This window comes from Oncorhynchus masou, chromosome 22 (genome assembly GCF_036934945.1).
Source record: "Oncorhynchus masou masou isolate Uvic2021 chromosome 22, UVic_Omas_1.1, whole genome shotgun sequence".
NCBI classification, from domain to species: domain Eukaryota; kingdom Metazoa; phylum Chordata; class Actinopteri; order Salmoniformes; family Salmonidae; genus Oncorhynchus; species Oncorhynchus masou.
In genome coordinates this window covers 4,181,443-4,204,186 of record NC_088233.1, presented here as the reverse complement: position 1 = coordinate 4,204,186, position 22,744 = coordinate 4,181,443, and the positions used below count along the sequence as shown (strand labels likewise).

The following is a 22,744-nucleotide window of genomic DNA, read 5'->3' as shown; positions in this document are numbered from 1 at the left end:
ATGCAGGTTTAGAAATATATACTTCTGTGTATTGATTTTAAGAAAGGCATTGATGTTTATGGTTAGGTACAGTCGTGCAACGATTGTGCTTTTTTCGCAAATGCGCTTTTGTTAAATCATTCCCCATTTGGCGAAGTTGGCTGTCTTTGTTAGGAAGAAATACTCTTCACACAGTTCTCAACAAGCCAGGTGGCACAAACTGCTGCATATACCCTGACTCTGTTGCAAGAGAAGTGACACATTTTCCCTAGTTAAAAGAAATTAATGTTAGCGGGCAATATTAACTAAATATGCAGGTTTAAAAATATATACTTGTGTATTGATTTTAAGAAAGGCATTGATGTTTATGGTTAGCTACACGTTGGAGCAACGACAGTCCTTTTTTTCGCGAATGCGCACCACATCGATTATATGCAACGCAGGACACGCTAGATAAACTAGCAATATCATCAACCATGTGTAATTAACTAGTGATTTATGATTAATCGATAGTTTTTTTTTACAAGGTAAGTTTAATGCTAGCTAGCAACTGACCTTGGCTTCTTACTGCTCCTCGTGGAGTGCAATGAGAGGCAGGTGGTTAGACCCTTGGACTAGTTAACCGTTAACCGGAAGGTTGCAAGATTGAATCCCCGAGCTGATAAGGTAAACGTCTGTCATTCTGCCCCTGAACAAGGCAGTTAACCCACTGTTCCTAGGCCGTCATTTGTTCTTAACTGACTTGCCTAGTTAAATAAAGGTGTAAACATTTTAGATTTATTATCTGCCAAATCGGTGTCCGAAAACTTGAAATCGGCCCTAAATTAAATCGGTTGACCTCTAGTCAAGATGTCCAATCTCCAAAAAAAATCTTCACTCCATCAGCTGCAAACTCCCTGCTGACATCTTCGGTAACCTAAAACAAGGCTGGTTAAATCCATGTATTCAACGCGGAGTCCATGGGGTTAATAACCTCTTACTGCAATGGGCTAAATCAGGGTCACACAGTGTTTCTTGGTCATAAATAAATAGACTGAGAAACCAAAGTATACACCTCACACACATGGTTATGGGCTTCAAAAAAAGACACCTGTATCATGTAAGATTTGAAATGTATTACATTTTGAGTGCGTTTGTAAATTCACTCTGGCTATCTACTCCGATTTCAGAGCACTCGTCTGCCAGAGCGCAGAATAGCTGATGAGGCCGGGTTCAGTAAACATCCGCACAAAAAAGCGTAATTAAAAATTGTTGCCAGCAGCACAGTTACAAACATGAAAACAGCCTAACCAGCTCTGTTAGGGCAAGTAAAATGGTCAGTGAGGTTCTCTCGTTTGTGTCTGGAAATAGCTAGTAAACGAGCCAATGTTCGCCAGTTAAGTTGTCTTGGGTGCGGTTGTGAGGTCAAAGCGTCCAGTGTGCACTCTGAATTTATGAACGCCCTGAGAGTGAAACTCTCTGGACAATCTGACAACACTCTGAATTTATGAACGCCCTGAGAGCGAAACTCTCTGGACAATCTGACAACACTCTGAATTTATGAACGCCCTGAGAGCGAAACTCTCTGGACAATCTGACAACACTCTGAATTCTTGAACGCCCTGAGAGTGAAACTCTCTGGACAATCTGACAACACTCTGAATTTATGAACGCCCTGAGAGCGAAACTCTGGACAATCTGACAACACTCTGAATTTATGAACGCCCTGAGAGCGAAACTCTCTGGACAATCTGACAACACTCTGAATTTATGAATGCCCTGAGAGCGAAACTCTCTGGACAATCTGACAACACTCTGAATTTATGAACGCCCTGAGAGCGAAACTCTCTGGACAATCTGACAACACTCTGAATTTATGAACGCCCTGAGACAAACTCTGGACAATCTGACAACACTCAATTTATGAAGAGCGAAACCTGAGAGCAAACTCTGGACAATCTGACAACACTCTGAATTTATGAACGCCCTGAGAGCGAAACTCTCTGGACAATCTGACAACACTCTGAATTTATGAACGCCCTGAGAGCGAAACTCTCTGGACAATCTGACAACACTCTGAATTTATGAACGCCCTGAGAGCAAAACTCTCTGAATTTACAAATGGACAATCAGACAACACTCTGAATTTAGGGTGCTATCTGAGCACACTCTGCACTCCAGATTGAATTTTACCAAAACCACCTTTTTATACATCACAGAAGACTGAAATATAACAACCGTTTGACATAAAACACCCGATAGAGTTCAAAATCACAACTATAACATTTGATAGTCACAGTGACAGACAACCAATATCTCCTTCTTTACCATGATAATGTTGCTCTTCTGTATCTACTAAATAATGGATGACTGTGAAGCTCTGCGGGGACCAGACAAAAGTGTTTTTATACACAGTAAGGTGAACAGTATTATTTCCTGTCCGATTATCATGTACTATAGATGTTCAAATCAATGCATCATGGACTCAGAGAAACAATCTGTCGAATCTTCGTACTCGTCCAGTGTCCTTTCGGACCACTGTGGATCGCAGTCATTCTGTGTTAAATAGATATTCGTTTCTCGAAGGTTGAGAAGCTGACGAAGCCATTGAGATGGGAACTCCGGAGTAGATAAAGGATAACAAGCTAGCAGTTGGGAGTGGACTGGCTGGCTATTTATTTTCACATCTCAAAAATAACTTTATCTTCAGCCAGGTCAAAAACAAGATATATTGTAGACTTGGTTACTTAGCACGGTCGGCAGCTGTCAACAGACTGCATCAGCTTCATCCAATGCCAATTTTACTTGGAAATAAATGTACTCAAGGATCTTTGAACCTGCGCAGATTGCTTTTTGTTTTCAGTGCTCATTTCCCTGTTGCACCACTACGTTGCAACCGTGAAACAAGTCCCCCATTCCACCGGAAGCTAAATAATAGTTCCACAACTATATTCACAAACGCACATCACACCAAATAACAAAATAAGACAAGTCTCAAAACATTTAAGTGGAATGATTTAATCATCTCAGCAAAGTAAAAAATAACATTAGAATCAGGGCTTTTCATCCCACATGCACAGTTCCTTTGAGTTCTCAACTTTATTTATTTTACTCTGAATATTCCAAGACCCTTAAATTTATCTGTTACAAAATTATTATTTTTTTCCTTCTCCATAATGTATTTTCCCTCTTGTACCCATGCTCTTTGTCATGTTACAGGTCATCAAATACTTTTTTTCCTGGAGGATTTGTCCTGCTTTCCAGTTTGGTAAATGTGAGATGAACACTTGTCCATAAGAGAGAAGGATGTGGAATGACAATTAGACCATGTATAAAACATAGAAAAATAGAAAGAAAGAACAAAGGCAAGCGTGTAGAGGCGTGACGTGTCTGTGGGGATAGTCCTTGCGTTCATTCTGGAGGCACTTTGGCACAGATTAATACCCTCTTAACCCGTATGGGTAGAGCGCAGGGACATGGGAAGTGTAATACCTGGCTCTGGGTGGATTCACACTACTGAGCCAAGCTCTACCTACTGCACTGGCCTGGTTATACATCTAATGTAAAAAAAATAACATATTTGAGCCAGCACGGTGCGAGAGTGTGAAAGAAGTATAGTACCTCACGACAGGTCAGGTTAGGTTTGCTTGACAACGGGTACACACTGTAGTCAGCCAGCCAGACACACCCACTACTGTACTGTAGTACAGGTAACCCTGAGGGGGGGGGGCAACAAGTGGAAAAAACATTTCAACAGAATGAGAAATGATAAAACATCAAGTCAGAAAAGCAGTGAATTTTTAACACAATCGGGTGGGATTCTTTCATTTATAGAGAAAAATAAAGGGAGGAAGGAAGATCTCTGACTGAGGTCTTGATAAAGGCAGGTCCCATCACAAAAGAAGAGCAATCCTTGTCTGTCCTCTCTCTCTCTCATCATTACTCTACCTCCCCCTCTTCCTCAATGAAAGGAGAGCCGCCCTTGTCCACTCTCCCCTTCCTCCTATTCCTATCCTCTCAAAGGTAGAGTTCCTTGGCTAGGATATGATGCAGTTTCTCCCGGAGGACTCTGAAGCGGGGTCGCACCAGGGGGTCCAGGGTCCAGCACTGCTTCATGACTTCATACACCACCTCAGGACAGCCGTCCGGGGCGTCCATCTTGTAGCCCTTCTCTACGCGTGGTACCACCTCCTTCAGAGGCTGAGGGAGGAGGAGAAGGTTGGGATGAGGAGGGAGGAGGAGAAGGTTGGGATGAGGAAATCGGAAAATAATAAAAGGTGAAGAGGGGAGTCATTTATAGAGGATCAGAGTGGACACGGGAGTCATTTATAGAGGATCAGAGTGGACACGGGAGTCATTTATAGAGGATCAGAGTTAGACACGGGAGTCATTTATAGAGGATCAGAGTGGACACCGGAGTCATTTATAGAGGATCAGAGTGGACACGGGAGTCATTTATAGAGGATCAGAGTGGACACGGGAGTCATTTATAGAGGATCAGAGTTAGACACGGGAGTCATTTATAGAGGATCAGAGTGGACACCGGAGTCATTTATAGAGGATCAGAGTGGACACGGGAGTCATTTATAGAGGATCAGAGTGGACACGGGAGTCATTTATAGAGGATCAGAGTGGACACCGGAGTCATTTATAGAGGATCAGCGTGGACACGGGAGTCATTTATAGAGGATCAGCGTGGACACGGGAGTCATTTATAGAGGATCAGAGTTAGACACGGGAGTCATTTATAGAGGATCAGAGTTAGACACGGGAGTCATTTATAGAGGGTCAGAGTGGACACGGGAGTCATTTATAGAGGATCAGAGTTAGACACGGGAGTCATTTATAGAGGATCAGCGTGGACACGGAAGTCATTTATAGAGGATCAGAGTTAGACACGGGAGTCATTTATAGAGGATCAGAGTGGACACGGGAGTCATTTATAGAGGATCAGAGTGGACACGGGAGTCATTTATAGAAATATAATTACTTTTTATCTGTTTAGTAATTCTATTAGTATGTTATCATTATCACTAATGAACATATAATGTTAACATAGAAAGGAATAGTATTATACTGGCCTATAACAGCAGTGTCCACATTTCAGATTTACCACATCAACTCTTTATCTGCTTAAATTCATATATACTCCATAGCTGTCACACACCTGCCAATCTGTCCAGGCAAAAAATATACTTACAATTCTGGGGTAAGGCACTCGGCCAAAGGAGTAGATCTCCCACAGCAAGATCCCATAGCTCCACACATCTGACTTGGTGGAGAACTTCTGTTGATCAAGACAGCATTTCAGCTCATGTGTAACACACGCAGTGCATCATTAAAATGGTGCCAATCAGCAGTACAATACTATCGATATATTCTAAAATCTCAAGTCGACCTCTAACCCCTACACTCCCTATAGATCTCAGAGGAGTAGATAAGTGTAAGCAATATGGTGGTAGCTCCATTTTGTCCTCTTGATAGGCTAGATGGAATTGCTACCATATTGCTTTACACCTATCCAATCTCCTCCAATCAAAACAAGTTCCAAGAGCAGGTGTTGGGCCAACCTTTTGGCTCAAGGGCCACATACTATACGTGTAACAAAACATGTGAAGCCTTTATTCATTTTCACATCGACACAGCAACAACTAGTGAACTGTAGGTGTGCATATGCCTGCAGAACATTTCTGCCCTTGTACCATATACCTACCCCTTGTTTTGTTGTGAACACATTTCACAACATTGATATAATTTATATCATCCCAGACACCGTCAAACACATACACCCTTGTAAAGTACAAACAAAGTCACAATATGCAAACTTAAAAATATATATATATGTATATATATATTATATGACTGGAGACATGCAAAATGTAAAAAGCAGATGTGTGTAAAAAAAATTTTTTTGAGTGAAACATCCGTTTCCTTTGCTCCGTTTCTGAAAGCATATTAAGGAACAATTCTCATCTCCGTTGAGAGCCATATTTACACTTATCCAATCACATCAGCCCAAATCTGACTGATTAGTTATTACCTGTATCCAGGAACATTGCTGGATAATTCTCACTGCATCACCATCACCATGGAAAAGCATCATCCTTGCCTACCCCAGTCACGGTTATGTGAGTCTTAAAATATGAAAAAAGGGTCTGGGTCACCTATCTTGGCAAAGGGAATGAAAAAAAGTCTGTGGTCATCTTCGATATTGAGATTCTCATAAACAGCTGACAAGTGGTCATTTATTAAATTTGACCTGTGATGGCGATTTGTTGTAATTCATGACTGAGAACGTTTGTTCACACACATATCTGGACCTGAATAAAACAAGCACAATTTGGGCTTTTTTAATGTTTGGGAACTTTGTTACATTCAGTGAGCCGTAAAACTGGTGGTCTATTGTTTCTGTTTTGTACTTCTCCTTTTAAAACACTGTGTCACAGATGTCGATGAGCTACAATTGTGTGTCTCTGTGTCTCTCTGTGTGTGTGTGTGGTGGTGCTTTCTCACTGTCGACAGACAGGGGGCCATGATACAAGCTCCATGTCCGTTTCAAACTGAGTCTGAGGTGGGAAAACTCTGCATGCAACTATGTCCTGATGTGGGCGTGTTCAGTGTCGAAACATGAGCAAAAGACCTGCTGCTCATTTGCCTTACGTTTGGCCTTGAACATCGTACGTTTGGCCTTGAACATCGTACGTTTGGCCTTGAACATCGTACGTTTGGCCTTGAACATTGTACGTTTGGCCTTGAACATCGTACGTTTGCCCTTGAATGCTTTCTTTCACGTTGGAATACAGTCCCAATGCACAGAAACACAATTTCCCAGCAGTTTCACATTTACATCGTTCAGATGGCCCAATATGTCCACAGCCAGTCTGTCTTTCAACTCGGAAAAGTCGCCAGGTATGTTCCTTGATACGTTTGGTAAAGTGCTCTCCCTTCTCAGTCTCTCCCCCCCCCCACACACACACACACACACACGGAAATACTTTCCTCAGGTTTAGCCAGCGCACATTTTACAACAAGTCCTGGTGCCTTTGTCTTTGAGCACCTGAATGAACTGACAATGGTTAAGCCCCATTTGCCCGTATAAAGTTGACAGCTTTTACAGCTTTAACACACTTTTACACAGGGCTTCCTGATGAATAATACAGTGAATAAATATTCATTTCAAGTTAGTGCTTTCTTTTACTCTGTCTCGTCATCTTTTTAGGAGGCCAACGTTTTACCGGTTAGATTTGTTGATACGTTTGTCAATTGGCTCCAAGGTAGATTTTTTTCCCCCAAGCAGTCAGAGCCTCCGTTTGTTCCCATCATTGATTCCATCGTAATAAGTTCCTCCGTTATTTAAAAGTTCTCATTTTTATTCCTGACAAAAATGTCAAGTTGAGCGGTGTCTCTGGTGTCAGTAGTCTCCTCCGGTAGAAAAACCATCGACGCCATCTGGTTTTTCCTTCAACCTCGGGAGATCAGCTTCTCCTCTATGACTCCCACACGCCTGCTGATGTTCTGCACGTGTATTTTCATCAACATTTATGATGAGTATTTCTGTAAATTGATGTGGCTCTCTGCAAAATCACCGGATGTTTTGGAACTACTGAACATAACACGCCAATGTAAACTCAGATTTTTTTTATATAAATATGAACTTTATCGAACAAAACATACATGTATTGTGTAACATGAAGTCCTATGAGTATCATCTGATGAAGATCATCACAGGTGAGTGATTAATTTAGCTCTCTTTCTGCTTTTTCTGACTCCTCTCTTTGGCTGGAAAAATGGCTGTGTTTTTCTGTGACTTGGCTCTGACCTAACATAATCGTTTGGTTTGCTTTCGCCGTAAAGCCTTTTTGAAATCAGACACTGTGGCTGGATTAACGAGAAGTTTATCTTTAAAATGGTGTAAAATACTTGTATGCTTGAGGAATTTTAATTATGAGATTTCTGTTGTTTTGAATTTGGCGCTCTGCACTTTCACTGGCTGTTGGCGAGGTGGGACGCTACCGTCCCGAATATCCCAGAGAGGTTAAAAGGCAACACTTTCTTGACATATTATGTCTAATATTAGTAAAACAAGTATTTCTTCTTCAAAACAACATTCAGAGTCCACTTCTCATTTTTCACGTCAAAAGTCGTCAAGGAATGAAGTGGCTGTGATGACGGAGCGCGCCGCCAGGCCACAGCACCATCTATTGGAAACAGAGTGCACCGCCAGGCCACAGCACCATCTATTGGAAACACAGAGTGCACCGCCAGGCCACAGCACCATCTATTGGAAACACAGAGCGCACCGCCAGGCCACAGCACCATCTATTGGAAACACAGAGCACACCGCCAGGCCACAGCACCATCTATTGGAAACACAGAGCGCACCGCCAGGCCACAGCACCATCTATTGGAAACACAGAGCGCACCGCCAGGCCACAGCACCATCTATTGGAAACACAGAGCGCACCGCCAGGCCACAGCACCATCTATTGGAAACAGAGTGCACCGCCAGGCCACAGCACCATCTATTGGAAACACAGAGCGCACCGCCAGGCCACAGCACCATCTATTGGAAACACAGAGCGCACCGCCAGGCCACAGCACCATCTATTGTAAACACAGAGCGCACCACCAGGCCACAGCACCATCTATTGGAAACAGAGTGCACCGCCAGGCCACAGCGCCATCTATTGGAAACAGAGTGCACCGCCAGGCCACAGCACCATCTATTGGGGAAACAGAGCGCACTGCCAGGCCACAATCTACATCCTCAATTTCTGAACACTACCCAGGGTAAACTTTCCATACCACGGCTCAAACTCGGGGCCCTCTGCCTCGCTAAAACGTGACCGCCCTCCTTGACAAAATACAAACCAGTTGAGCTATGGAAAACGATCAAATTCGATAGCGACATTGAGAACATTTCAAGCTAGCTCTAGCAAGTTCTTGCCTACCTTTTCCCTCAGAGCCTCTGGTGAGGTCCACTTGATGGGCAGTTTGGCCGTGTCCTGATTGGATGAGGCCTCTTTGGTCAGGCCAAAGTCGCTGACCTTAGCGATGTTTTCGTCAGACACCAGAACGTTTCGTGCCGCCAGGTCTCTGTGGACAAAGTTGTTGGCCTCCAGATACTCCATGGCCTCACACACGTCACTACGGAGGAGGAGGAGGAGGAGGGACACAGGCAACATTTAGTTTAATTATTTAATGCATAGTTTACATTGGCAGTGAGGTCTCCGTTCAAGTTGTTGGCATCGAGATACTCCATGGCCTCACACACAAGTCACAATGGGGGGGGGGGGGGTTATCGACATGTAAAGAGTCTGACAATGCTAACCAAAATTGATGATGTTACAATTCCAACTGGCTGCTCTAAGCCACTGTCAACAGACTTCTGGTAATATTATTGAAGATGTACAGATCAATCATTATCATACTCACAGTGAGAACTTGAGTAGACAATCCCCGAAGATCACTGTCCGGCCTCTGGAGCGCAGGTAGTCCACTAGACTGCCCTATAAAAAGAGAAGTCTTCAGTGATATCTGGTTCTTTATTTATATATATATAAATATATATATTTATTTATGAACTCCCTTTAATTTAACTGAATCATAAAGAGCCTTCCTACCTTGGCCATGTACTCGCTGACAATAAACAGGCTTCCCGTCTCCTCAACGATGACACCTATCAACTGAACCAGGTTATTGTGTCTCAGCTGCCTGCAGAAGAGGACCAACACACATTAGCAAGAGTTCAACATTTTAGAAAAGCTGTTTAAATAGCTGCACAGTAAACCAACATGTTTTATTCAACCAAAACCTCACAGATCAAACAAACACTGATCTAAGAAAACAATAAGGATGTTAAACACTTGACCGGAGTTCTGGTCCTCTCTCAAGGCTCTGAACCTGACCAGGGTCGTGGTCCTCTCTGAACCTGACCAGGGTTGTGGTCCTCTCTCAAAGCTCTGAACCTGACCAGGGTTGTGGTCCTCTCTGAACCTGACCAGAGTTGTGGTCCTCTCTGAACCTGACCAGGGTTGTGGTCCTCCCCCAAAGTTCTGAACCTGACCAGGGTTGTGGTCCTCTCTGAACCTGACCAGGGTTGTGGTCCTCCCCCAAAGCTCTGAACCTGACCTGAACCTGGGTTGTGGTCCTCTCTGAACCTGACCAGAGTTGTGGTCCTCTCTGAACCTGACCAGAGTTGTGGTCCTCTGAACCTGAACCTGACCAGGGTTGTGGTCCTCTCTGAACCTGACCAGAGTTGTGGTCCTCTCTGAACCTGACCAGAGTTGTGGTCCTCTCTGAACCTGACCAGAGTTGTGGTCCTCTCTAACCTGACCAGGGTTGTGGTCCTCTCTGAACCTGACCAGGGTTGTGGTCCTCTCTGAACCTGACCAGAGTTGTGGTCCTCTCTGAACCTGACCAGAGTTGTGGTCCTCTCTGAACCTGACCAGGGTTGTGGTCCTCTCTGAACCTGACCAGAGTTGTGGTCCTCTCTGAACCTGACCAGAGTTGTGGTCCTCTCTGAACCTGACCAGGGTTGTGGTCCTCTCTGAACCTGACCAGGGTTGTGGTCCTCTCTGAACCTGACCAGAGTTGTGGTCCTCTCTGAACCTGACCAGAGTTGTGGTCCTCTCTGAACCTGACCAGAGTTGTGGTCCTCTCTGAACCTGACCAGGGTTGTGGTCCTCTCTCAAAGCTCTGAAACTTACGTCATGACTGAGGCCTCTGCGATGAAGGCCTGTGCCGTGGCATCATGCTTGATACACTTCACAGCTACTTTGGTCCCTCTGTAGTCTCCCACCTTCACATCTAAAGAGAGAGAGACACAGACTCAGGATGGGTGTTTAACCCTTCCACATCCTGGAAATACCTTGGCTCAATAGTCATGGGTGGCCAATGAGCGGCACACTGTGTAAACGGTTTAAACACACATCCTGCGTCTGCGTAAGTGAGAATGAGAGCATCCATTTAAGACCATTTTTCACACACACTCCAACAGAACAGATATTGGGTCCAGTGAACTGACATCCCAGAACAGGGTGTGACGCAGAGGAGTGACTGAGCCCCCCCGAGGGCCTAACATCCCCATACAACCGCAGACATAACATGGACAGGCACACACATACTTGCCTCCAAACTCTCCCTTGCCTATTGACTGCTGAATGTTAAGCTCCTTCCTGTTCAGAGCCCAGCCACTCCTAGAGAACTCATCCTGGGCTGCCACAGTTCCCTCCTCCAGCTTCGGCTTGATCAGTTTGGTGCAGAGACCATCTGCGTCTTTGGTATAGTGCTGAGGACAAGGAGAGGACAAAGAGAGAGAGAGAGAGGGCGTAGGTCAATAACACGACCCAGGAAGGGTTAAAGGTTGTGAATGCTGGTGATGGTTGATGCGTTAGATTTTAACCAGGTTTGGGGTCAATTCAGGAAGTAAAGATAGAGTTGATCCCAACCCTGGTAGGAACCTTAGGATTTATTCAGCAGGACCAAGCAGTAACCAACAGAGGGCAGCATTGTTAAAAACAGCAGAGCATTGGTTGGGTTTAAAAATATATATATACACGCATGTCATCAACATGGACTGAGTTGTGGACCTAAAGCACATGTACAGTGAAGGAAGAGAGAGAGAGAGAGAGAGAGAGAGAGAGAGAGAGAGGGTGGTTTAGAAGGAAGGAAGGAAGAGAGAGAGGGTGGTTTAGAAGGAAGGAAGGAAGAGAGAGAGGGTGGTTTAGAAGGAAGGAAGGAAGAGAGAGGGGGTGGTTTAGAAGGAAGGAAGGAAGGAAGGAAGAGAGAGGGTGGTTTAGAAGGAAGGAAGGAAGGTGGTTTAGAAGGAAGGAAGGGAGGGTGGTTTAGAAGGAAGGAAGGAAGGAAGAGAGAGGGGGTGGTTTAGAAGGAAGGAAGGAAGGAAGAGAGAGGGGGTGGTTTAGAAGGAAGGAAGGAAGGAAGAGAGGGTGGTTTAGAAGGAAGGAAGGAAGAGAGAGGGTGGTTTAGAAGGAAGGAAGGAAGAGAGAGGGTGGTTTAGAAGGAAGGAAGGAACAGAGAGGGTGGTTTAGAAGGAAGGAAGGAACAGAGAGGGTGGTTTAGAAGGAAGGAAGGAACAGAGAGGGTGGTTTAGAAGGAAGGAAGGAACAGAGAGGGTGGTTTAGAAGGAAGAAACAGAAGGTTTAGAAGGAAGGAACAGAGAGGGTGGTTTAGACAGAGAGGGTGGTTTAGAAGGAAGGAACAGAGAGGGTGGTTTAGAAGGAAGGAACAGAGAGGGTGGTTTAGAAGGAAGGAACAGAGAGGGTGGTTTAGAAGGAAGGAACAGAGAGGGTGGTTTAGAAGGAAGGAACAGAGAGGGTGGTTTAGAAGGAAGGAACAGAGAGGGTGGTTTAGAAGGAAGGAACAGAGAGGGTGGTTTAGAAGGAAGGAACAGAGAGGGTGGTTTAGAAGGAAGGAACAGAGAGGGTGGTTTAGAAGGAAGGAACAGAGAGGGTGGTTTAGAAGGAAGGAACAGAGAGGGTGGTTTAGAAGGAAGGAACAGAGAGGGTGGTTTAGAAGGAAGGAACAGAGAGGGTGGTTTAGAAGGAAGGAACAGAGAGGGTGGTTTAGAAGGAAGGAACAGAGAGGGTGGTTTTGAAAGCTGGACCAGGTGTCTTCAGGTGAAATAACGTAGAACCTACCGCTAACAAACCGTTTCAGAGAACAGAACACCTCACTAACAGCGAAACCATGTCTGTATAGTCAACAACGGTGCTCAGTGCTCACACACTCTGCTTGCAAAATAATAGACAGCTTTTTTGACCAAGTGGAAAGCTCATTGGTACCAGCTTGCTTTAGGAGCCGGTCCCAATTCCTTCCCTACATTTTTCTCTTGGCCCTTTGATGTTCGCAGACCTGTAAGGTGGACGCAATATGGTGGAATCTCCACAACTACACGGTTTAAACCCATCTAGAATATTCAGATCTACTACAGTCAAAATGGTAAAGGGCCAAGGGGTCAGGTTTAGGGGGTAGGGAGCGATTGGGTGGCTTATATATATATATATATATATATATATATATATATATCCATATATATTATATAAATATATATATATATATATATGTCTTCCCCTGTACCTCCACCAGCTGCATGAGGTTCTCGAAGAACTCGTCCTCGTCGATGCTGAGCTGACCCTCCTTGTAGACAATACGGTAGTGCTCCACCTTGCCGTCACAGCTGACACACAGAGTGTAGTCTCCGGGGTAGTTGGTGCTCTCTCTGACCAGGAACAGGCCCGTCTCTGGGGGGATCAGGAGATTCTCAGCCTGCTCCCTGGTGATCTTACCATGGAACCATCTGGAAATGGGGGGCGGGTCAACATTGTTGTCAACAGTTGTCACAAAGTGCATTTCTTTTTACAACAAAGAGTCTCTCACAGAAACACACACACACACACACACACAGAAACACACAGAAACACACACACACACAGAAACACACACACAGAAACACACACACACAGAAACACACACAGAAACACACACAGAAACACACACACACACACACACACACACACACACACACACTTCTCAGAACTGAAGTATGTGGCTAAATGTGGGAGATTGAAAGGAACCAACAGGAAACCTTGCAGACAGACAGACAGACAGATAGACAGACACACAGCGGTGATGGAAACAGACAGTGCACTACAATTACAGGGCTGAGTAGACAGAGGCAGGACTCAGCCCTGCACTGCCCAACTGGTGTTTAGATTCACACGACACACTGCCACGACAAACAGCCTATCTGCACTGTTCAATCACACAGAAACACACCGATACACAGAAACACACCGATACACAGAAACACACCGATACACAGAAACACACCGATACACAGAAACACACAGAAACATACCGATACACAGAAACACACCGATACACAGAAACACACAGAAACATACCGATACACAGAAACACACCGATACACAGAAACACACAGAAACACACCGATACACAGAAACACACAGAAACACACCGATACACAGAAACACACAGAAACATACCGATACACAGAAACACACACACCGAACACAGAAACACACCGATACACAGAAACACACAGAAACATACCGATACACAGAAACACACACAGAAACAGAAACACCGATACACAGAAACACACAGAAACATACCGATACACAGAAACACACCATACACAAAACACACAGAAACACACAGAACACAGAAACACACCGATACACACAGAAACACCAGACCGATACACAGAAACACACCGATACACAGAAACACACAGAAACATACCGAGAAACACACAGAAACACACAGAAACACACCGATACACAGAAACACACAGAAACACACCGATACACAGAAACACACCGATACACACAGAAACAGAAACACACAGAAACACACAGAAACACACAGAAACATACCGATACACAGAAACACACAGAAACATACCACACAGAAACACACAGAAACATACAGATACACACAGAAACACACCGATACACAGAAACACACAGAAACACACTGATACACAGAAACACACCGATACACAGAAACACAGAAACACACCGATACACAGAAACACACCGATACACAGAAACACACCGATACACAGAAACACACCGATACACAGAAACACACAGAAACACACCGATACACAGAAACACACAGAAACACCACACAGACACACAGAAACACACCGATACACAGAAACACACAGAAACACACACAGAAACACACCGATACACAGAAACACACCGATACACACAGAAACACACCGATACACAGAAACACACCGATACACAGAAACACACCGATACACGAAACACACAGAAACACACCGATACACGAAACACACCGATACACACGATACACAGAAACACACCGATACACAGAAACACACCGATACACAGAAAAACACACAGAAACACACGAAACACACAGAAACACACCGATACACAGAAACACACCGATACACACAAACACACCGATACACACAAACACACTGATACACACCGATACACAGAAACACACCGATACACAGAAACACACCGATACACAGAAACACACCGAAACACACAGAAACACACAGAAACAACACACCGAAACACAGAAAACACACCGATACACAGAAACACACCGAAACACACACACAACGATACACAGAAACACAGAAACACACCGATACACAGAAAAACAGAAACACACCGATACACAGAAACACACCGATACACGACAACACACAGAAACACACCGATACACAGAAACACAGAAACACAGAAAAACAGAAACACACCGATACACAGAAACACACTGATACACAGAAACACACAGAAACACACGATACACAGAAACACCGAAACACAGAAACACACCGATACACAGAAACACACCGATACACAGCAACAGAAACACACTGATACACAGAAACACACCGATACACAGAAACACACCGATACACAGAAACACACCGATACACAGAAACACACTGAAACACACCGATACACAGAAACACACAGAAACACAGAAACACAGAAACACACCGATACACAGAAACACACAGAAACACACAGAAACATACCGATACACAGAAACACACCGATACACAGAAACACACAGAAACACACCGATACACAGAAACACACCGATACACAGAAACACACCGAACACAGAAACAGAAACACACCGATACACAGAAACACACAGAAACACACCGATACACAGAAAAACACACAGAAACACACACACAGAAACACACCGATACACAGAAACACACCGATACACAGAAACACACAGAAACACACCGAACACAGAAACACAGAAACACAGAAACACACCGATACACAGAAACACACAGAAAAACAGAAAACCGATACACAGAAACACACCGACACAGAAACACACCGAAACACAGAAACACACAGAAACACACCGATACACACAGAAACACACCGATACACAGAAACACACACACAGAAACACACCGATACACAGAACACACAGAAACCGATACACAGAAACACACACAGAAACACACAGAAACACACCGATACACAGAAACACACACCATACACAGAAACACAGAAACACACAGAAACACACCGATACACAGAAACATACCGATACACAGAAACACACAGAAACACAGAAACACACAGAAACATACCGATACACAGAAACACACCAATACACAGAAACAGAGTATCAGTCACTGAGCGTTGAACTACAAATGAAAGTTGTAAATGTTTCACAGTTTGACTTCGCTTTGTAATACTTTACATTGAATGTGTTTATTCTTTAATTGATGAGAGCCCTTACAAAAACACATTCCTATGTATATATTGACGAGCCCAGCAGCAACACGCCACTGGCGAGCCCTGCAGCAACACGCCACTGGCGAGCCCTGCAGCAACACGCCACTGGCGAGCCCTGCAGCAACACGCCACTGGCGAGCAACAACACGCCCTGCAGCAACACGCCACTGGCGAGCCCTGCAGCAACACGCCACTGGCGCAACAGCCACAGCAGCAACACGCCACTGGCGAGCCCAGCAGCAACACGCCACTGGCGAGCCCTGCAGCAACACGCCACTGGCGAGCCCTGCAGCAACACGCCACTGGCGAGCCCTGCAGCAACACGCCACTGGCGAGCCCTGCAGCAACACGCCACTGGCGAGCCCTGCAGCAACACGCCACTGGCGAGCCCTGCAGCAACACGCCACTGGCGAGCCCTGCAGCAACACGCCACTGGCAGTGTATCCATGGGAAGTAATTTCAGTACAACATGGAGTGATGACTGTACTTCCCCTGACTCAGACTGGTCTAACCAGGCTATGGAGACTGTACTGTACTTCCCCTGACTCAGACTGGTCTAACCAGGCTATGGAGACTGTACTGTACTTCCACTGACTCAGACTGGTTTAACCAGGCTATGGAGACTGTACTTCCCCTGACTCAGACTGGTCTAACCAGGCTATGGAGACTGTACTTCCTCTGACTCAGACTGGTTTAACCAGGCTATGGAGACTGTACTGTACTTCCCCTTACTGAGACTGGTTTAACCAGGCTATGGAGACTGTACTGTACTTCCACTGACTCAGACTGGTCTAACCAGGCTATGGAGACTGTACTGTACTTCCACTGACTCAGACTGGTTTAACCAGGCTATGGAGACTGTACTTCCCCTGACTCAGACTGGTTTAACCAGGCTATGGAGACTGTACTGTACTTCCACTTACTCAGACTGGTTTAACCAGGCTATGGAGACTGTACTGTACTTCCACTGACTCAGACTGGTCTAACCAGGCTATGGAGACTGTACTTCCCCTGACTCAGACTGGTTTAACCAGGCTATGGAGACTACTTCCCCTTACTCAGACTGTACTTCCCCTTACTCAGACTGGTTTAACCAGGCTATGGAGACTGTACTTCCCTGACTCAGACTGGTTTAACCAGGCTATGGAGACTGTACTTCCCCTGACTCAGACTGGTTTAACCAGGCTATGGAGACTGTACTGTACTTCCCCTGACTCAGACTGTACTGTACTTCCCCTTACTCAGACTGGTTTAACCAGGCTATGGAGACTGTACTTCCCCCTTACTCAGACTGGTTTAACCAGGCTATGGAGACTGTACTTCCCCTTTCAGACTAACCAGGCAGACTGGTCTAACCAGGCTATGGAGACTGTACTGTACTTCCCCTGACTCAGACTGGTCTAACCAGGCTATGGAGACTGTACTGTACTTCCCCTTACTCAGACTGGTTTAACCAGGCTATGGAGTACTTCCCCTTACTCAGACTGGTTTAACCAGGCTATGGAGACTGTACTTACTTCCCCTTACTCAGACTGGTTTAACCAGGCTATGGAGACTGTATTGTACTTCCCCCCTGACTCAGACTGGTCTAACCAGGCTATGGAGACTGTACTGTACTTAACCAGGCCTTACATCCCCTGACTCAGACTGGTTTAACCAGGCTATGGAGACTGTACTTCCCCTGACTCAGACTGGTCTAACCAGGCTATGGAGACTGTATTGTACTTCCCCTTACTCAGACTGGTCTAACCAGGCTATGGAGACTGTACTGTACTTCCCTTACTGGACTGACTTCCCTGACTCAGACTGGTTTAACCATGGCTACTGGACTGGTTTAACCAGGCTATGTACTTCCCCTTACTCAGACTGGTTTAACCAGGCTATGGAGACTGTACTTCCCTTACTCAGACTGGTTTAACCAGGCTATCCCTTACTCTCAGACTGGTTTAACCAGGCTATGGAGACTGTACTGTACTTCCCCTTACTCAGACTGGTTTAACCAGGCTATGGAGACTGTACTTCCCCTTACTCAGACTGGTTTAACCAGGCTATGGAGACTGGACTGTGACTCAGACTGGTTTAACCAGGCTATGGAGACCTTACTCAGACTGGTTTAACCAGGCTACTTCCCCTGACTCAGGTTTAACCACTATGGTACTGTACTTCCCCTTACTCAGACTGGTTTAACCAGGCTATGGAGACTGTACTGTACTTCCCCTTACTCAGACTGGTTTTTGGAACCAGGTACTTCCCCTTACTCAGACTGGTTTAACCAGGCTATGGAGACTGTACTTCCCCTTACTCAGACTGGTTTAACCAGGCTATGGAGACTGTACTGTACTTAACCCCTTACTCAGACTGGTTTAACCAGGCTATATGGAGACTGTACTGTACTTCCCCTTACTCAGACTGGTTTAACCAGGCTATGGAGACTGTACTGTACTTCCCCTTACTCAGACTGGTTTAACCAGGCTATGGAGACTGTACTTCCCCTTACTCAGACTGGTTTAACCAGGCTATGGAGACTGTACTGTACTTCCCCTTACTCAGACTGGTTTAACCAGGCTATGGAGACTGTACTGTACTTCCCCTTACTCAGACTGGTTTAACCAGGCTATGGAGACTGTACTGTACTTCCCCTTCCCCTTACTCAGACTGGTTTAACCAGGCTATGGAGACTGTACTGTACTTTCAGTACTTCCCTTACTCAGACTGGTTTAACCAGGCTATGGAGACTGTACTGTACTTCCCCTTACTCAGACTGGTTTAACCAGGCTATGGAGACTGTACTGTACTTCCCCTACTCAGACTGGTTTAACCAGGCTATGGAGACTGTACTGTACTTCTTACTCAGACTGGTTTAACAGGCAGACTGGACTTCTAACCAGGCTATGGAGACTGTACTGTACTTCCCCTGACTCAGACTGGTTTAACCAGGCTATGGAGACTGTACTGACTCAGACTGGTTTAACCAGGCTATGGAGACTGTACTGTACTTCCCCTGACTCAGACTGGTTTAACCAGGCTATGGAGACTGTACTTCCCTTTACACAGACTGGTTTAACCAGGCTTAACTGGTACTTCCCTTTACACAGACTGGTTTAACCAGGCTATGGAGACTGTACTGTACTTCCCCTGACTCAGACTGGTTTAACCAGGCTATGGAGACTGTACTGTACTTCCCCTGACACAGACTGGTTTAACCAGGCTATGGAGACTGTACTTCCCCTTACACAGACTGGTTTACTGGTCTAACCAGGCTATGGAGACTACTTCCCCTGACTCAGACTGGTTTAACCAGGCTATGGAGAGTGTACTTCCCATTTCACAGACTGGTTTAACCAGGCTATGGAGACTGTACTTACGGCATTAGACTCAGCTTGCCCCCTTGCTTCACCCCTTCTCTCTTCTGGACGTAGTTCGCTGGGATGGTGCCTTCTCGACCTGCTGTGTTCTTGGCTTTGTACCAGTTGGGGTCCTGAGACAAAACATGTCACCGTTACTCTGATTAGAAGATCAGGGTTGACTGAGTAAATAACGTAGAGAGATGGACAACATGACTGAAACCTGCTGAGGACTCGGTCCTACATGATGTGTTCTGTCACCTGGGGCTGCTTGGCAAATACCCAGAAAACACAAAAGGACAGTGATTTACAGCTCACCTCCTCAGACCATCATAGATGTGACCCCTTTCCTAGAGGATGCTGGCTGCTTCCATCTGATTGGATGGCTTATGGTCAACAATTGATTTTTGAAATCAGATAAATGGAATTAACGTATTTTATTCTCCCTCTGACTTAACTCATTAGATATAAAAAGGTTCAATAAAAAATAAAAAACATGTTTTAAAATGGTCCTGGTTCAGCCCGCCATGGAAAGGGTGTACGATGAATTCTCATTTCCTAGACTTCCCGGCCCAATGGCCTAGCAGGCATCTCTATGGTCATGTTTTGTCTTGTAACCCAATGAGATATGTAACCCTAGACTGTGAATGTTATCGTTAAAAATGTCAGTATTGTCTTGTAATTAAGATTTGTATTTAAAAAAAAAAAAAAGATTTAAGTCTTACATTTGATTTCGTTTTTACGATGATATTAAATAACACTTGTGTTTTTTTGCATTTTGCTTATCATGACCATTTGTTGATAATAGTGATCTGAATTAATTTCAGAATTTATTAACTGACTTGACTAGTTAAATAAAAAAGGTAACATAATAAAATATAGATTGTTAAATATTATTTAGTACTACGCCTCCTTTAAAAATAAAACTTTGTCTAAACTATTTTTTAATTTTTTATTATTCTTTAGAATTTCAAGAAACACGACAAAAATGTGAAAGATTAAGCCAATGTTTTTCCTTAAAATGATAAACCATTTGGGTCTGTTTCTCTAGTTTTCTTGCCAGAGACAATGGCAGCTGTGGTGAAAGACAACCTGCTTCCTAAACACGGAGAGTTTAGGTACTTTACCTTAGTGACAACGATGATGGTCAAGACATCTCCTTTGTTAAAGGGCAAGTCCTGCTCCGTGGTGCCCTTGAAGTTGTACTTGGCCATACACTCTGTGCCCCGTGGCCATGACGGGGTCTGAGGGACAGGAGCGAGTGAGGAAAAGGTTATCACAAAAAAGCAAAAGTGGAATTGATTTATTTTATTTATTTATTCAACCCTTGCAATAAACCAGCTCAATGACAATGGGTGGTGTAGTACAAGTGGTTCTGAAACGTCTCCTCGGGGACCACCAGATGTTTCATGTACCTCAACTACTCCGGGGGCCAGCACACCCGATTCAACTACTCCGGGGGCCAGCACACCCGATTCCGGGGGCCAGCACACCCGATTCAACTACTCCGGGGCCAGCACACCCGATTCAACTACTCCGGGGGCCAGCACACCCGATTCAACTATTCCGGGGGCCAGCACACCCGATTCAACTATTCCGGGGGCCAGCACACCCGATTCAACTACTCCGGGGGCCAGCACACCCGATTCAACTACTCCGGGGCCAGCACACCCGATTCAGCACTCCGGGGCCACCCGATTCAACTTGTCGACTGATCATCAAACTCCCTGAATAGGTGAATCAGGTGAGCTGGTTCAGGGCTACAACTAAAATCAAATGGCATGTTGTATATAGTGAAGAGTTCTCTCTTTTAACATGAAGCCATCTTCGTCTGTGATCTCCGGGTCTCACCTGGGATTCAGACATGCTGAACAAGGCAGTGGGGTCTCCTGACGCAGGCCTCACACACCAGACGTTACCATAGCACACTCACACACACACTCACACACACACACACACACACACACACACACACACACTCACACACCTGTGGAGACAAGAAGTGACCGTTACATACAATACAGTAGACAACCACCACCTAAACTCAACATTCAAAATGGGCAGTGACCAGACCCATCTGAAAGTAAAACATGTGAACAGGGAGGACTATAAATAACAGTTGGCTGTAGAAAGCAGAAGTGAGTAGGTCTTTTGATAATTCTTTTTTTTTTTCCATCTCACTTTCGAAACCATGGGTTAGCAAGTTTCCATTACGATCCACCGGTGTGATGGGGGGGGGGGGCTGATCTTTGGTTCAAATCAATAATAACCATACTCCCGAGTTATCGGCAACATTTTAGTTCGGCCCAGCCCACAATCTAATACGGTAGACAGAACTGCAGATAAATGCTGCGTATGTAGAAGACGATTTATGGTCATTCCTGGAATCTGCATTGGCCGTACAATAGTTAGATGTGATGCGGCCTCCGCAGAAGTCAAGGCGTCCCTGCTTCTTCTTGCGCTCTGCAGAGCTGTTGTGAAGGTTGTCAAAAGTAGTGAGTTTATACAGGACGTACCCCCCCCCCCCCCCCCCCCCCCCCCAATCATGTCAATGCAGAGCCCTCCACATTGTTACAGAATTTGGGAGGCACACGGCAATGCGATACGGAGCTTGATTTGACCTCTGCAAGCCTCTAGAGGTACCGCAATTGCGTCACACGTACGGAGCCTCTGGGCCAGAGCTTAAAGATGAAAAAGAGATTCTCACTAGTAAAAATGACCAGAACGAGGGCCATTCAAATAGATTCTTCACAGGAATATGTGGTAAACATAGAGAAAGACAGAGATGTCATCTTATATGTCCCATTATGGCGTCTATGAGCGCACGGGCAGCGTCACTGAGGGCTCCACGGTGATTTACTGCCATCTACATCACTGTTATGGAATATTTGCTTTCAACTATAATTCATTGGTTTCTGATGACCCGGACAGAGTCATGTAGGAAACCCAGTTGACTATTTGAAAATGGTGAAACCCTCATTCACCCATAGGAAGGCACACCCAGTTGACTTTTTTATGGTGAAGCCCTCAATGGCAATGTCCATGCCAAAACAGTTTATATCCACCTAGAGTCCTCTATCCAACTCTATGGTGGCAAATTCCCACTTGGTTTCAAACACAGTACTCAGCTTA

The 22,744-nt window shown here is 45.1% G+C and overlaps 1 protein-coding gene across 1 annotated transcript; it reads right to left on the bottom strand.

Annotated features, from left to right (window-relative positions):
- Positions 1-3,681: 3,681 nt before the first annotated feature.
- LOC135508911 (tyrosine-protein kinase CSK-like) lies at positions 3,682-21,595 on the bottom strand. Its single transcript, XM_064929130.1, has 11 exons — positions 21,464-21,595; positions 20,740-20,856; positions 19,634-19,746; positions 13,057-13,276; positions 11,089-11,248; positions 10,668-10,767; positions 9,582-9,672; positions 9,394-9,467; positions 8,910-9,105; positions 5,159-5,245; positions 3,682-4,158 (listed from the first exon to the last, which is right to left on the bottom strand). Exons 1-11 carry the CDS (start codon positions 21,476-21,478, stop codon positions 3,976-3,978), a joined length of 1,356 nt encoding a protein of 451 aa, XP_064785202.1. The 5' UTR covers positions 21,479-21,595; the 3' UTR covers positions 3,682-3,975.
- Positions 21,596-22,744: the final 1,149 nt, after the last annotated feature.

Bases quoted from the DNA above. Each gene is read 5' to 3' on its own strand.
- LOC135508911 (XM_064929130.1), bottom strand. The intron at 11,249-13,056 runs GTACAGGGGAAG...CCTTGTCCTCAG, and splicing joins ACCTCATGCAGCTGGTGGAG to CACTATACCAAAGACGCAGA. The intron at 9,468-9,581 runs GTAGGAAGGCTC...CTCTTTTTATAG, and splicing joins TCAGCGAGTACATGGCCAAG to GGCAGTCTAGTGGACTACCT.